The 17,486-nt window shown below is 45.5% G+C and overlaps 1 protein-coding gene across 1 annotated transcript in view; it reads right to left on the reverse strand.

Annotated features, from left to right (window-relative positions):
* Positions 1-17,486, reverse strand: part of dnajc6 (DnaJ (Hsp40) homolog, subfamily C, member 6) — a 57,583-nt gene that overhangs the window by 10,993 nt on the left and 29,104 nt on the right. The window contains exons 4-6 of the mRNA XM_056604358.1: positions 6,595-6,743; positions 5,550-5,672; positions 4,255-4,388 (exon numbers count right to left, since the gene is read on the reverse strand). Coding sequence (XP_056460333.1) covers positions 4,255-4,388; positions 5,550-5,672; positions 6,595-6,743 — 406 coding nt within the window. The remainder of the gene's footprint in view (positions 1-4,254; positions 4,389-5,549; positions 5,673-6,594; positions 6,744-17,486) is intronic.

Genomic DNA, 17,486 nt, shown 5'->3' on the forward strand with positions numbered 1-17,486 from the left:
GATGTCTGCCTCCTGAGAGTACGTTTATTCTAGATTTGGCTCATTGCGTGTGAGTATTTCTTCTTATTTTTATTATTATTATTGTTTTGCTTTCTTTTTTTGAGGGCTGGAAATTAATTTAGTGTATGCCGCCATGAAATCCATGAAATTGAAGCTATGAATTTTATGAATTTTGTGATATGTGTTTTTGTATCCTATGACCTAGTAACCATGTAAGTACCATCTGTGAAAATGTAATAAATATGTGAATTATAAAAAAAAAAAAAAAAAATGAATGGTGTGTTGCTTAGGCCTTACAGGTCAGGGTTCAATGCCAACATTATTCGGCTACTTCAATGAATCACCAGACCAGATGGCTTCATGACGGTATGAAATGGTGACTTTCCAGCTAGTATGCTATCATTATGAGGGCAGCACAAAAAAATATCATTGTGATTATTTCGACCGATAACATGATTGCGATTTTTCATCGCGATTAACAGGTTATTGATTAAATTGATATTGATATAGGATTTGTAATTTGATTTTAATGCGCTGTGTGTACAAGACCAAATGTATTTATATTTCTATATCTTTCTCTTTTTTTTGAGACAGGTTACAACCTGTCACAATTAGCTTATTATTATTAATCAAATCATGGGCAATGCAACAATTTGTGCAGCCATACTAAATGTCATTTCCTTTCTCTTCCAAACCACTTCCTGTGTCTCCTCCCTGTCCTGTCCAGAAAGTCTTCATGATGAAGCTTTTATTTTGATATGGTGCCAAAAGCTGTGCTGCTTCATTACTGCCAAGTTTACTCATTTGGATGTTGGCCCTCTGGGTCTGTCCTCCAAATCCTTACACTCTAACTTTATTCACTCGGGCGGAGGACAAATACAACATTGTCTGTGGTTCCAATGTGACCTTTGTCAGGATGATGTTTAGTGTGTTCCGCTCCCCATCGAAAGGTTCTGGGTTCGATCCCTTGTGAATACTATATAGCATGCCAATAAGTATTTTGTTGTGCCCCATAATAACAACAGCACAATACAGACAGAAGATATTGTAGAGGGCTTAGCTTGCTGGTAGCCAGCCACATGGACTGATTAGCAACAGCAAAACATGATGTTAATCTGATCTATCAGCTCATGGACTGGAGGTATGACAGTGACAGCGAACCCTTACTCATTGCACAGGGCTTGAGCGTAAAATGGTGGCTGAGTGGTTGATCGGAAGGACTTACACACAGCTGTTCACTACACACTACACCAGTCATACTCAAGTAGCGGCCCGCGGGCCTTTTGTGGCCCGCGGGGTGTCTATTAATGGCCCTCGAGCTGTTTTGAAAAGTTTTTTTAATTATTAAAAAAAAAAAAAAAAAAAAAAAAAAAAAAAAATCGTGCTGGGCGCTCTTATTTTGAAACCGCGCGCCGCGATCTCAATACGAGGCTGGGGGTTGCAACGATAAACAGATAGCACTCCAGCCCACAGACCGCTCCAGCCCTCCCAAACTCGAGGCAGACAGTCCATCTCAGCAGCAGTCAAGGCCGATTTAGGGTCGTTTTAGACGCAGAGACGTAAGCACGTAATTTACACAAGGGACTTGTTTTAGACAAGTTTTGATTTACGGTTCCTTTAAGGTTCCTTAAGGATTGCGCGTGTTGCAAGGGGATTCTCCGCCAGAACAGTAGGGGGAGCAACAAACGAATCTGTGGGCGTGGAAGTGGAAATCGCTGGCTTGTTTATATTTATAATTATCATAATTCGTTCTTGTGTTTTCTTCTTCTCCTTCTTCAAAATTCTTCATTCGCTTCTGTCACAGCCTTTTAAAAATGGCGCTATTATGCTGTAAAACCGGAAATGTGAGACTCCTGAAAGGATGTGGTTAGCTGGCCAATCACAGTCTTTGCGAGCTGCGTAGGGCCGTAGTGTTTTAGTCGCATAGTCAGGAATTTTGGCCGACGCACTTAAGCACGTAAGGGGGGATATTTTACCGCGCAAGGGGGGGTTATGTATCTTACGTGCTTACGCGTTACGTCTAAAACAGAGCATATATCGGCCTCAGTCACACGTATACCGACCGGCCCCTTGAGTCACTGAAAAAATTTTTTGTGGCCCCTCATCATTTCTACTTGAGTACCCCTGCACTACACAGTGGTGGGTAGAGTACTGAAAATCAAATAAAAGTACAATTACTTCCTTCAAAATCTATTTGAGTAAAAGTAAATATTCCAATACGAAAACCTACTTCAGTAGAGTAAAAATGTACTTCATTATAAAGTGACTCAAATTACAAGTTACTTTACATTTTTGTATTGGAGTGCTTGGATCAGTGAAAAATACAAAACGTGTGTGAGTGAGAAAGAGATGCACTCTTAAAACAATTGTTCACAAGTTGCTTCATTGTGTGTATTGTTCATTCAAAATGTAAAAAAAATGTAAATTAATTTCAACTCTGTGCAGATGAAAAAGGTAAGAGCTTTGTAGGAAAATTGCCAATGAAACACTAACCAGGCTGGCTGGCTGGCTGGCTGGCTGGCTGGCTGAGAGAGAGAGAGAGAGAGAGAGAGAGAGAGAGAGAGAGAGAGAGAGAGAGAGAGAGAGAGAGAGAGAGAGAGAGAGAAAGAGAGAGAGAGAGAGAGAGAGAGAGAGAGAGAGAGAGAGAGAGAGAGACTGCCAGATTGCTTGTGTCGTTCATTTATCTTCAATGTGTATTTGCCAATTCGATTTTCTTGAAATAATCGCGATTCAGCCAACGTATAGCATGCACGCACACAACCAGACACAACAACGATGAACAAGTCTGCAGAATTGCATGTGTAACATCGTATATTTAGAATTCTATAAACTCTACGTGGACCGTAATACCCCCCCCGCACTCCCCACCGCCGAAAATATCTTCCTGCGTGTCTGCATCCATGGTGTTTCTAGTCTTCAGCCCAACCTAACAGTCGACTCGTCTCCTCGGCAATGGAATCGCAACAATGAAGATAATGTGTTTATCTAAATGGAAAATGTAATTGAGTAAAGAGTAGAATTCGTAATCAAATATTTACTTGAGTAAGAGTAGAATTACAGAATTAAAAAGGACCTTGAAAAGGACCCGAAAAAAAAATGTCTTTACTAATTTGCGTTACTTATAACGCGTTACTACCCACAACTGACACTACACACTATAACTCCCTCCCTGTGTGTTATTGTTATTGGGAGGAGAGAATGGTAAAAACAAAAAACATGATTGCAATGAACAATTTTCTTTGAAAGGGAACATAGCTTCAATGTCTGTGTTGGCATTGGCCCAAGAACACATATCTATAGATCTAAATACAGTGGTAGCCATACGTTTAAAAGCTAATTATTTCATGGATCCAGGATACTATGCAACCCAGATGAAGTCACCTAGCCTAATAGCTCTTAGTTAGCCTAATGATTTTTCAAAGCAAATCAAACCAGCTAATAGGCTAACTGAAATAAAACCATGCCAATCTCTATGTATGGTGAAGGGTGTGTGATGATGATGATGGCCTATTTTAATTCCAAAGGCTAAGGGAACTTAATCAGGATGCATAGTATCCTGGACCCATGAAATAACTGGCCTTTAAAAATAAAAATCTGTCTGCCTCTATAGGAATTGAACATAGGGGTGTCTATTCTTATGCACCCTGTATTTTAATGGAGAACATTTATTTATTTATTTACGATACATTATTCATTCACAAAGCAAATTGGTGTCCTTAAAGTTTTGATTTTTCCTCATTTGTTTAATTAAGGTCATTAAGATCAATTTCTAAAAGATTCATTTTTATTCCTATTTTTAGTCAACTTTAGCATGGGTGCCTAAACATATGCCTACAACTGTATAAATAGATCTATTGATAGATCTATAGATCTATGTATACATATAGCGAGAGAGAAAGAGATATATAATATTACTTGAATCTGTGTCATTACCTCTGAACTGTATCTTTATATAGAATGGTGTTTAATATGTGAACAAAGACAAAATAAGGATTGATTATCCAAGTCTATCAGAAAGTATGGAAAGATAACTATCATGATAACTCTCTCTTATGTGTTCTTGTCTTGTATGTCTCTCTCTCACCAGCCATGCATACAACCCTACCCCCTCCACACATAAACACACACACACACACACACACACACACACACACACACACACACACACACACACACACACACACACACACACACACACACACACACACACACACACACACTGAGACGGCAAGGGGGTTACGGGATGGTTCTGACCTGCGGTGGGATGGCCAGAGTCCAGAGCCTGGCCTCTTGGCGCTGAGGAGCTGCATGGCGGGCACCGGGTTAGCGAAGAGGTGACAGAAGCAGAACATGGCACCCACCAGCACGCCGGAGGGGGCGTGACCGTCCTACAAACCAGGAGAGAGAGAGATAGTTGGAGCGCCTGGAGTTCACCTCATCCATAACACTACAAATATACAAATATATGTGTCACAGATCTAATAATAATACAGCTCAAAACACACAAGAGCACGAATTTCACTTCATGTTTGTAGAGAAACCCAAAAATAAATACATTCATATTGGTACATTGAGCTCCAATGAAACAGGGCTGTATCTTTCGCTCGCTTCGTTCGTGTAGGATTCTGACCTATTTCGGGATAAAAAATTCCCAAATATTATTATGCGCCTCCCCAACACAAGCATGATTTGGCCTTTAAGGCCCTCAATCCTATGCTCATGGTTTAAAGCGGGTACAAAGTCCGTAAAGATCTCTGTTAACGACTTTTATCCTGCTGCAACTAAACAGAATGGTGCATATGTTTGTTCTTTTTTTTCCTCCAAATCCACCCATATAAATAAACTGGATTAAAGGTGTATCCAGAGTTCCTGGGAGAGAGAAAAATGTCTGCAACAACTTCCATCAGGACATTTTTTTGTGGTAAACCACAACCGTTTGGCAAAAACACACCGTCCCTTGAAAGAGTACACTCCTGCATGGTTAGAAAAACAGTCGAGGGTAGATATACAAGAGGCATACAGAAAAATAACAGGCCTTAATTAAAATACTTTACAGATTCTGCTATTCTACCTACTACTATACATACTGTATATATTAAAGATTAAATATTAATATATATATATTATTTTTTTTCTCAGTATTTTTACATAAACATGTACGTTTTATCTTTCCCCAACACACAAGTTGCTTCAGTTTCTGCCTGGCTGTTGACCCAGTAGATCCAGAGACAAGCAGCCACAAAGGAGCATTAGGCTGAATCAGAGGGAACGGTAACAGCTGGAGAACTCCAACATGTGTTTCCATTTTGGGAACAAACCCACAAACTTTCAAATTTCAGGTTAAAATTAGGTTAAAAATTTCAGTTAAAATTAACGTCTTTTGTAGTTTGTCTTTAAGTCAACCTTGTGAATCTGCTGCAAAAAGCACATGGTCGAAAGTAGATGGCAAGCTGGACTTTTAATTTGTGAATCTTAAATTATCATTAGTGTAAGTACTGTGTTGGGCGGGGAGGGGAAGGGAGTGTTGCTGGGAGGCGTTCACGTCTTACCGAGCAGGTGATGACACACACGTTCTTGGGGTTCTGCTTGAGCCAGTTGTGCATGTTTTTACACACAGCAAACAGGTTGTGTAGGCTTGGTGCCTGCCTGGAAGGCCAGTTGCACTCTGAAACCTGGGGAGGGAGAGAGGAGGGAGAGAGGAACGTAATAAAAAAGCAAGGAGGAGGGCGGAAGGAATGGAGAAAAGAGAGAAGGAGTTAGACAAAACACAAAGGTTACAGAGAGGGGAGGGGGAAGGGGAGAAGTCAACGGAACAAATGAGAGGGCAAGAGCACAACGCCAAGGAAGGAAGCGAGGAAGAAAGGAAAGTAGAAAGATCCAAACAGAGGAAGGGAATAAAAGAAGGAAAGGGAGGAGTGGATGGGTGAGGTTGGAGGGTTGGCTGTTGTTAGCAGGATGACTCATGCGCTAGCTCATAACACTAACTCAGACAGGGGGGGGCGGTGTGGACCTCACTGAACACCAGAACACGCCATCTGGCCTATATCTGCTGCCGCCTTGGCCTGTAGGTCCTTCCCACAGCCACATGTTCGGAGATACGCAGATCATGGATCTTAGATAAGTACCTGTGGTCCTGACCCTAATGCTGTACTTCATCATGAAGCTTCAACGCGATGGTTGATAGGAACTCTTGACACCCCAAAGGGCGACAGATTTTCTACTGCGCTCCTCACACCCTCATGACCGACCGTCAGAGTGACAGCTGCTGTCCAGCCTTGTGAGGCAGCAGTGGTTTGATGAGCGGGCAGAGGAGGTCAAATGATGCTGCATCGTGCATTGTGTGGTTCATGAAGGAAACACGGTGACGCATACATGTGGCATTGTTGTTCAACACTGATCCATTGTTTCAGATTAACCTTTGTTGTTTTTACACACATTACACGGTATATATACAGCATATCGGATACAAAAAATCGGAATATCGGAAATAGTCCCACTATCCATTTCAACGTTCCGACTATTCAGAAGAATCTGCTGCACGGCTGCGTCAAGAAAGTATAGCTCCGTACCTCGGCCCGGTCCCATCTCACTCACCCGGTTGGAGAACTTGGCTCCACGGTAGTTACGCTGTGATAGGTTGAAGACTGTGTAGTGGTCGGCATGGCGACTGTCTAAGAAGGAGCGGATGTCTTCCACGTGGTTCTGATAGCCAATTTGTGCCGACTCGGCTGGGTAGGTCATCACTAAAGCAGGAAAACAAGATATGTAGAAATGTATTATCGGAAATAGTTGAATCATGAATTACATCACACCCCTTAAAACATAGACAAAAGCATTTGATCATTTGTGTTTATTTTCAAAGCGCAAGAAAACACCAACATCTTTAAATGTTACTATTTGGGTCGAACGATGTGTTAGTGAACATTTTGATAATTTTTTACTATGATTTTTAAAGTTGTTAAACGCTGTAAAAATCTTTGTAAAATACATGTGGGTTTTAACATTGATTACCACAACCCTAGCTCTTGCTCTTTGTTTTTCCTTGAATCGCGGCAGCTGTTTCGACTGCTCAGTGTCCCTGCTTAAAGAGGGGTTTACCTAACATGCTTAAATGTATGCGTACCATTCCTCAGAATATAATTGGAGCCGTTATCATCCAACATGTCGCTCTTGTATTGTACTTATTGATTATATATATATAACAGTTCCCACATCAATTCTGTAATCTAGCTGTGAGAAACATATGTGAAATTAATGAATGATTTACATTAAGTTTTCATAAAGCATGATAACATTTGCTGCTTATTGCCTCAGAAGGAGTTGATTCAACAATCTTTAGTTTTCTTGGCTGCTTGTTGGATAAAGCAAGCATATATAGCACATCACTTTGGACTCTTGTAACCTGTGAAGGTATTTGCTATTATAGATGACATTTTCTAGAATAAATATTAATAGATTCATCGAAAAAAATATATTGTTCGATAAATTGACTATTAAAATAATTCTTAGTTTCAGCCCTAGTACTTTCTCTGTCACAGACTTGGTGGACTAGTTGGCATCCACAAGAGAGTAGTTGTCTGTGAAACATATCACCTGCATGATGCCCTGTGTGACATTTCCTGTGGTGAGTTCAGAGTAGAGGGAATACAGAAATATGGCATGGTCATTCCCATCAGCAAGAGCAGTGTTCCTCCTGTCAGTGTACTCCGAACCACTCTCCTGATCCTCTTCGATTGCCAGCAGACAGGTGAGAATATCACTTCCTTGCCCATCAATACAATGATATGTCCTCCTTGTGTTCCCAAATTTCTGGGTGACATGTTCTGTCTTTAGTTTCTTTACTACTTTATTTGCTTCATCCATAGTTAGCACAGTACCATGTTTTAGGGTGGATGCAAGAATGCAAGTATCAAACATGATATCCACCCATAGCAGCTGACCTATCTTTGATCTCAGCTTGTCAGTCTCGCAGTCTGTGAAAGGAGAATCACGCTCAAAAGCTCTCGAGTCCTTGAGAACGGGCTGAAGATTATTTATGTTTATGCCTTGTTGCATCTCCACTCCTTCAACAGAGGCACGTCATGCGTCCCACTTGAAAAGTCTATTTGATGTGGGGAATGTCTGTAGTGGCAAAAAGGTTAGCCTCCCAAGAAGTCATCCAAATGACAAGCAAGGATACCAGTTACACTACAGTGTTCATCAAGCCAGTAGAAAACAGCAGGATCCAGTTGTGATATGTGGCCAAAATGAGACATCTTCTGTGGCACATCATTTTAGCATGTCAGAGCATACTTCAACATTGTCCAGAGGCTCAACCTGAAGATCCTCCACCTGAGTAAGATCAGCTGACCTCATGTTACCTGCAATCTCAACGGATCTGAGTATTATAAATTGAGATTGTGAGATTGCTTTAGCCTTTCCAGCTTGCCCCGTCACTTTAGCTGTATGAGAAACACCAGTTTCTCTTTTATTATTTTTCCTGTTTTTTGTACTATGGAGCCTCATACTCTTATGTCAAGTGGCTTTTGATCATCCTGATGATGGTCACCCACAATGTAAGCAACATTGTCAATGTCCATATCACTATCAATAGCAGGTGCATCAGTATTTCCACCTAGGACATTTTTTGCAAGTTGCTGTGGATTTTCAGCCACAGCTACTTCACTGGAGTCAGCATTAGCCTTCCTTAGCCTTGAGTGGTAAACCCTGACATAGGTCCCACCATGACGTACAAATATCACAACTCCATCATGTCCTATCACGACTCCAGGGCCTTTCCATTCAACACAGTCTGTCCTCTTGTAATAGACTTTGTCCCTGGTTTCATATTTCTCATCGTCTGAACGGAGTTGCTTTCTCAGATCTCTCCTTATTCTCTCTGAGAACTCTCTCTAGCTCAGTGAATGCTTTACTTGCATTGTGTAATGCTGTTATACGTTGTCCCACCTATGCACTGATAGTAGGGCCTTCCAATGCAGTTTGACTAAGACTTTCTTTATTGTAATTCAATAAACACACCATCAGTGCACACATTAAACAAAATTTCGTTACCTTGGCTCACGGTGGAGTGGACACTTAAATGTATAATGTATTCAGAATTCACAGAATATAAAGTGTTGGTACGATTTGAAAAGGTTACAATTACTAAAAAAAAAAAAAAAGTGCAATGATAAAAGAATCATAGTGTAATAAGCAAAATCAAACGATAACTTTCTGAGGAAAAACATAAGAAATCAAATTGCAGTAAATAAGAAATATATTATCAACATATAGTGACATAGTGATATTGCACTCAGAGGTAGCAGCATTTTATAGTCCAGTGTGGATCCCATGGAGGTTTGGGGGTGCGCGGGGGGCTGTTACAGTCCATAGATGAAGCATTATTTATTGTATTGTCTGTGATTTGCACCCCCAGGAACTTGGTGCTACTGACGACCTCCACTGCAGTGTCATTGATTAGGAGTATGACTGGGCCGAGATTTCCTGAAGTCAACAATGATCTCCTTTGTCTTGTCAACATTGAGGATCAGGTTATTGACTTACACACTTACACTTATACACTAGTCCACCATGTGTTTCACCTTGTCCCTGTAGGCTAGATTGTTGTAGTCCTAGATGAGGCCCACGACAGTTGTGTTATCCGCAAACTTCAAAATGTGGTTGGTGCCGAATTTGGGGTGACAGTCGTTGGTCATCAGGGTGAACAGCAGGGGGATGAGAACACAGCCCTGGGGGGAACCGGTATTCAGGGAGATGACGCTTGAGCTGTTATTGTTCACCTGTACAGACTGGGTTTTGTACAGGTCCAGTAGCCAGTTGCATAGGGGGGTGCCGAGGCCCAAGTGACCCAGTTTTCACACCAGATGCTGAGGGATGATCATGTTGAACGCTGAGCTCAAGTCCAGAAACAGCATCCGCACGTGGGTGTTTTCATCCTACAGGCGTTCCAGGCTCAGGTGGAAGGACGAGGAGATGGCATCCTCTGTGGAGCGGTTCGGCTGGTACGCTAACTGGAATGGGTCTAGTGATGGTGGGAGTTTGGAGGTGATATGGTTCTTCACCACCCTCTCGAAGCACTTCATTATGATGGAAGTCAGTGCTACGGGACAGAGGTCAGTCGGATTATTGATGTTGGATTTCTATGGCACTGATATGATGCTGGCAGCCTTGAAGCATGATAGGACAACAGCCTGATTCAACGAGATGTTGAAGATGTTGGTGAGTATGAAGGCCAGCTGGTCTGCACATTCCCTGATAACATTCCCCTCTTGGAATGTTATCGGGGCCAGCTGCCTTCTGTGCGTTGACTTCTCTTAGGGTCCTCCGCACATCCACTGCTTCAAGTCTGGGTGCCTGCTCGTCGGGGTGAGGGATAGCTTTCCTTGCGGGGGTGGTGTTTAATTCCTCAAGCCGTCCGAAGAACTGGTTCAGTTCATTGAGGAAGCTGATGTTGTCCTGACAGGGGGAGGGGGCAGTCTTGTTACCATGATAGACTGGATGCCCTGCCATAAACATCTGGTGTTACCCGGTTCCTGGAAAAAAACATGGATCTGCTAACCTTGGGTGCACTTTGCTGCCTTGACGGTGCGGTTCAGGTTGGCTCTTGCTTCTCTGAGAGCCCCAACGTTGCCAGATCTAAAGGCGACATCACGGTCCCTCAGCGCTATTCGTACCTCCCCATCCATGGTTTGTCATTTGCCCTAGTTATGTAATTGGCCCTAGTCTTGGTAGCAGCGACATCCTCTGTGCACTTCAGGACGGTTGAAGCATCCTCCTCTACGTCTATGTGTTCACTGTCAGTTGTCTCTTTAAACATGTCCCATTCAGTACAAGGGATGGGGATCGAAACCCAGTTCTATCAAGGACCCGGTTCCATTATCGAGTCCCGTCGTTCTTTTTTTTAATAATGTTTTTTAGGTCCAACGTAATGTTGTGTCCCTCAAGTCAATCAATCCAATTACTGCAGCGTGTCCATCAATGTTTCTGAATGAAATTTTAAGCAAAGTCTGGCAGTTAACTTTGCTCACGAGGATGACTGAACGCATAGGCGTCGATTATGCTGGAGACGCTGAGGACGCGTCTCCGCCAGATTTCATCAAGATTCATTTTGTACCCACCACAAAAAATAAAAAAATCGAGTTGAATTATTATGGATTATTACACGGGTCTTCTCAATGCCGTGGAATGCTCCGTTCACTTGCATGGGCTCTTCACAACTTCCGGCGGTGAGTTATATTTGATAATTCACCGTTGCTAAGTATAATTGGCCGCTGTCAAGGAAAACAAAGGACTTTTTGCCTATAATGACGTCGTTGGTATCACTCCTCAAGTAGTCCGGTACATTTTCAACCCCAGCGTCTTCGGTTGCTAAGCGACGTCAAGGTCTTTGGCGGACTATTTCTCTGCTGATCAACACTACGAATGCTGGTAACAAATAAATTGTAAAAAGACACACAGGGCCGGCGTTCGGCATAGGCAACCTAGGCGACTGCCTAGGGCGGCAAATGCGTTGGGGACGCCCTCTGGTGGCGCCCTTAATTAGTCAATTAAAATATACGAAACAAACGGAGAAAGGAGGGGGCGCGGGAGCAATCGCCAGGGCGCCCGAAACCGTCACCGTAGTACGCAGGACAATGCAACAAACCTCTCCCCATGTCGAGTCGCCTAGGGCAGTGGTTTTCAAACTATGGGGCGCGCCCCCCCTGGGGGGCGCCAGGGTTCTTCAGCGCGACGTGAGAAAAATATAAACCCGAAAAAACCTGAAAGTCGATGATTCAAATCATCAATCGTACTTCAACTGTAGAAGTAACCTAACTAAATCAATTTTCAACCGTTTATCTTCGTGCAAACCATTTAACAAATCTACACACTTGTATCTTCAATAATATCTCAACAGAATTTCGATATAATTTAAAATGTCTTCAGAATCACAGTTTTAGTTTCATTACGCTTAGTTTTCAGCTGTTTTCATTGAAGACGTCAGCCCATTCTGATACACCTACTTCTAGACATCGTAACTCATTCATTTTTCAACCGTTTACCATCGTTCAAACCATTGAACAAATCTACACACTTGTATTTTCAATACTATCCAAACGGAATTTTGATAGCATTTATACTTTTTTCAGAATCACAGTTTTAGTTTCAAACCGGCATCGTTTTCAGTTGCTTATATAATGTAGGTCACCATAGCAACGCCGGTAAACAAACCCCGCCGAATAGTCGAATCTCTGGACTGAAAAAGCAGATCTGATTCGACTCTGAAAATTCAGAGTCGGGGACCCTGAATGAATCTGTGTAAACTGGCAGTATACACAGATTAAGATGTTCAAATGTATTTAAAAAAGGTTAAGCTAAAACATGCTTAGATAAAGTTGTTAAATTGTGTTAAATGTGTTTAAAAACGCACAAAGATGTTATGTTTCAGAAATATGTTTAAAATGTTTTAAAAATATGTTTAAAAAATATGTTTCAAATGTTTAAAAAATATGTTTCAAATGTTTTAAAATTATGATCAGAGATGTTTAAAATGTGTAAAATAATTAAGATAGCTTTCAAAACACAGGTCTTTAGAACATTTCTTCTTGGGGGGGGGGGGGGGCTCAGCTGAATTTTGTTCTCTGAGGGGGGGCTCACTCTCTCACACTTTGAAAACCCCTGGCCTAGGGCACCGAAACGGCCAGCGCCGGCTCTGAAGACACACCATGTGAAGTCCTTTTTTTTTTTTTGGCACATAGCCGTGTATTAAGCGGGATAATGTATAGAACGTCGCCGGTCATTATCGAAATTACAGTCGGCTGTTTTAACTTGCAATTGATAGTCGGTGGAGTAAGTCTCTTGTTGACACAAAGTGACTTTTGGCCATTCTTGATTTGCTTGAATTCTGGAATAATTGTGGGGGGGAGTGCATGAGTTTTGGTCAGAATGCCTGCAGGGGGAGTATGGGCAGGTTGGGAGCGCACCGGATTGGCTGGGGGGATTGGACCTGAGTGCGAGCAGGTGTCAGCACTCAGGCCAATCAGGGAGTGTTTGTACTTATGTGCCTGCTTTGTGTTGTAGTGAGGAGGAAGGTAATCCAGGAGAGAACGGACCAGAGTGATCCAGAACGGACCAAAGGGATTACTCTGAAAATAACCTTTGTTATAGTTTAAGTTGTGATTTAAAGACAATAAAACAATCTCCCGCTGAGGGATGACAACTCTGACTGCGCTCATTCCTTGGAACCCGTTACAGTGGAGCCCAATGTGGGGCTCGAGTGCAGGAAGAATGGACCAGTCCCCATTGGGAAACGTGCTCGGGCACCTAGCCCAGATGGCGGAGAGACAAGGCCAGCTCCACCAGGCGCAGAACGAGGTGCTCACGGACCTGGCCCAATCCTTGGCCGCCGATCGGGCCATGCTCCGGGAGCTCCTCGCCTCCGGCGGACGCGGCGAAGGACCCCGAGGGGCGGGACCCGCCACACACATACACGTCCCGAAGATAGGGGAGGGAGACGACGCGGAAGCCTTCATCGAGACCTTCCAGGGGGTGGCCGAGGTCTCAGGGTGGCCCCGCCCGGAGTGGGCGCACCGTCTCCTGCCGCTCCTAACAGGAGAGGCGCAGCTTGCGGCCCACAGTCTGCCGGCTGGGGCCCAGCGAGACTACGACGCCATCACCAGGGCCATCCGAGACCGGCTGGGCCTCTACCCGGAGGAACATCGCCGGCGGTTTCGGGTGCTGGCCTTCCGTTAGGGCGACCGACCCTTCGCCTTCGCCCAGCAGCTGATGGACCAGGCAAGGAGGTGGCTGGTCCCAGACCGGAACACGGCGGAGAACGTGGTGGAGCAGGTGGCCCTGGAGAGGTTCGTGGAGAGGCTGCCGGCTAGGACCTCCGCCTGGGTCCGATACCACCGACCCGAGAGTCTCTCCGCCGCGGTCGTCCTGGCGGAGAGCCACCTGCAGCCACCACCAGCGAGCCAGCGACCACCGACACCGAGCCCACGTACCGGTTCGGCTGCCCCACGGCGGGATAGACCAACCCCGGCGCCGAGGGCGAGATGGGGGGGCGTTCCAGAGCGGGCACATGAGTCGTCTCCCCCCCCCACTCCACAGACAGGCGCTCAGGCGGCAGGGGAGGGGTGTTGGCGGTGCGGGCGGCCTGGCCACTTCCGGCGGGAGTGCCCTATGATGGAGGTGGGTCAGGTCATCCGCGTCACCGGTGCCCCGTCTCCTCCCCACGGTCCCGGTGAGGCGTACCGTATCCCAGTGAGGATACAGAGGGGTACGCACCAGGCGCTGTTTGACTCGGGCTGCATGCAGACCATGATCCACCAGCGCCTGGTGCGGTCCGAGGCATTGGTGGAGGCGTCGAGCGTTTCGGTGCGCTGTATACACGGGGATGTACACGAGTATCCTTTGGTCCCTATCGAAATTCGTTCGGGGGGGAAAAAGCATAGTGTTAAGGCGGCGGTTAGTTCGAGCCTCACGCATCCCTTGATTCTTGGGTTGGATTGGGTTTCCACAGGCTGTTAGGGGGACTATGGGGGTGCGGGCATGAACGGTAGAGACATGTGAGTCATGTGCTGTGTTCTGCGCCGAGGCGGGGGTGGACGACGCTGCTCAGGGATCGGGGGAGGCGGGGGATCCCGAACCCGAGGTCCCAGCGCCGAGGTTCCCACCGGTGGAGGATTTCCCCCTCGAGCAGTCTCGTGACGCCACACTGAGCTCAGCCTACGACCAGGTGATGGTTATTGATGGGAGTAAGGTCCGGCCAGACGCCAGCACTGACTTACCCACACTTTATAGTGGTTAGGGATAGGCTTTATCGGGTGAGTCGTGACACCCAGAGTGAGGAGGTTGTTACCCAGTTGCTGGTACCCAGGAGCTGCTGGGAAATGGTTTTCCAGGCGGCGCATTTTAACCCAATGGCGGGCCATTTGGGGTACGATAAAACACTTAACCGGATAATGGCCCGGTTCTATTGGCCGGGGATTCGGGCGGAGGTGCGCAGGTGATGCGCATCCTGCCCCGAATGCCAGCTGGTGAATCCCCCGGCCGTCCCCAGGGCTCCTTTACGGCCCCTTCCCCTGGTGGAAGCCCCCTTCGACCGCGTTGGCATGGACATTATCGGGCCATTAGAACGTTCCGCACAAGGGTATCGATTTGTGTTGGTCCTGATCGACTACGCAACCCGATACCCACAGTGGCGATTCTAGAAAATTTTACATGGGGTGGCAGAAGGGTGGCAAGTTAAATTCAAGGGTGGCAAATCACACACACAAAGTCAAGTCAAGTCAAGTCAAGTCAAGTCTTTTTATTGTGGGAAACACACATGCCTGGCGTCTATATGTATTTATTTATACCAATCGCTAATGAAAACAGTTAACATATTTACATATCCAGCAGCAAAACAATTCAGTTTTATTTAATTTCACAAACAATTAATGTAGCCTATATTAACCTATATTAAGCGCGATGCTCCGTACTTTCAACATATTTATAATTCGAATTTCGTCCCAGCCTTTACACCACACACACAATAGGGTCTATAGCATATAACCGAGTCATCCTCTCACATTTTAATGCATTTTTCACGATTTACCAGCACTCGTTGTGAATGCTAACCGCCGCAACATCCGTTTCAATGGGAATCGCGACACTCCGTAATTTCAACATAAATTTTAACATATTTATAATTCGAAATTCGTCCCAGCCTTTATACCACATACACAATAGGGTCTATAGCATATAACCGAGTCGTCCTCTCACATTTTAATGCATTTTTCAAGATTTACCAGCACTCGTTGTGAATGCTAACCGCGGCGCCATCCGTTTCAATGGGAATCGAGACTCTCCGTAATTTCAACATTAATTTTAACATATTTATAATTCGAAATTCGTCCCAGCCTTTATACCACATACACAATAGGGTCTATAGCATATAACCGAGTCGTCCTCTCACATTTTAATGCATTTAATGCAGCTGTATAGCGAGCTAGCTACTAGTCCTATCGACTTTTGCAAGCTAGCAATTAAATAAACGATTGAAATTACAACGGAACTGTCCATCACACATGACCACCCATCACATTTTCTTGATTCAAGTTTCAGCTGTACTGTAACTTTTTTCATCAACGCAAGCGTACAGTTGGCTTGTCTCCAGTTCTTTGGCTTTCAAACCGTTTCTGTCTTCATTTGAATGAAGCGGCAGATGCGCACGGTGAGAAGAGAGCAAATAGGATTCATGGACTCAACAATTTTACAGGGGAGGGGGGACATAAAGATTTTAGTTCTTAAACTTAAACAAGTTACCAATGAAATCAACAGCTTCAGTAGCAAAAAATATAATACCATTCAATAAATGTATATTGGAGACACTTCTAACAACCTGGGTGGCAAGTGGGGTGGCAAGCGTTCTTTGGGGGGTGGCAGCTGCCACCCCTTGCCACCCCGGTAGTTTCGAGCCCAGGAGAGTCAGAGACTCCTGTACGACAGAGGGACTAGATTACGGGATCTCACTCCGGGGGATAAGGTCCTTGTACTATTGCCCACCTCTAGCACCAAATTACTTGCGAAGTGGCAAGGGCCCTTGTGGTCACACGGCGGGTTGGGGACGTGGATTACGAGGTAGCGCGTTCGGACAGGGGCGAAAACAAGCAGGTCTACCACATCAACCTCCTAAAGAGGTGGAACGATGCGGCCCCTGTCGCGTTTGCGTCGACGTTACCGGAGAAGGAAGAGCTCGGGCCGGACGTCCCTAGCCTAGGCCCCACCCCCCCGGTCGGTCAGGGCGAGGGTCTCTCAGAGAGTCAGGCACGGGACGTTGCCGGTCTGCAACTCCGGTTCGCCGACGTGTTTTCGCCCCTGCCCGGTCGCACCCCGCTAATTACTCACAACATCGAGACGCAGCCCGGTTTAACGGTGCGGACACGCCCCTACAGGCTGCCCGTCCACAAACAAGATGTGGTGCGGTGCGAATTGGCAACCATGTTGGAGTTGGGCGTGGTCGAGGAGTCTCACAGTGACTGGTGCAGTCCCGTCGTGCTGGTGGGGAAGCCGGACGGGTCTGTCCGGTTCTGTGTAGACTATCATAGGGTGAATGCGGTGTCGAAGTTCGACGCCTACCCAATGCCTCGGATCGACAAGCTCGTGGATCGGCTTGGCATGGCCACCTATTACACGACTCTGGACTGCACAAAGGGCTACTGGCAGATTTCGCTGTCTCCAGCAGCCCGGGAAAAAACAGCCTTCTCCACTCCGCTCGGTCTCTACCAGTTTAAGGTGCTTCCGTTCGGGTTGTTCGGGGCCCCGGCCACGTTTCAGCGGCTGATGGACCGGGTGTTATGGCCCCACGCCGCGTATGCTGCTGCCTACATTGATGACGTCGTTATCTATAGCGGAACGTGGGAACAGCATATGCGGCAGGTGGCGGCTGTCCTTCAGTCGCTGAGACGGGCGGGGCTCACGGCCAACCCGAAGAAGTGCGTGATCGTGCGGAGGGAGATTCA

This window comes from Gadus chalcogrammus, chromosome 12 (assembly GCF_026213295.1).
Source record: "Gadus chalcogrammus isolate NIFS_2021 chromosome 12, NIFS_Gcha_1.0, whole genome shotgun sequence".
Classification (NCBI taxonomy): Eukaryota; Metazoa; Chordata; class Actinopteri; order Gadiformes; family Gadidae; genus Gadus; species Gadus chalcogrammus.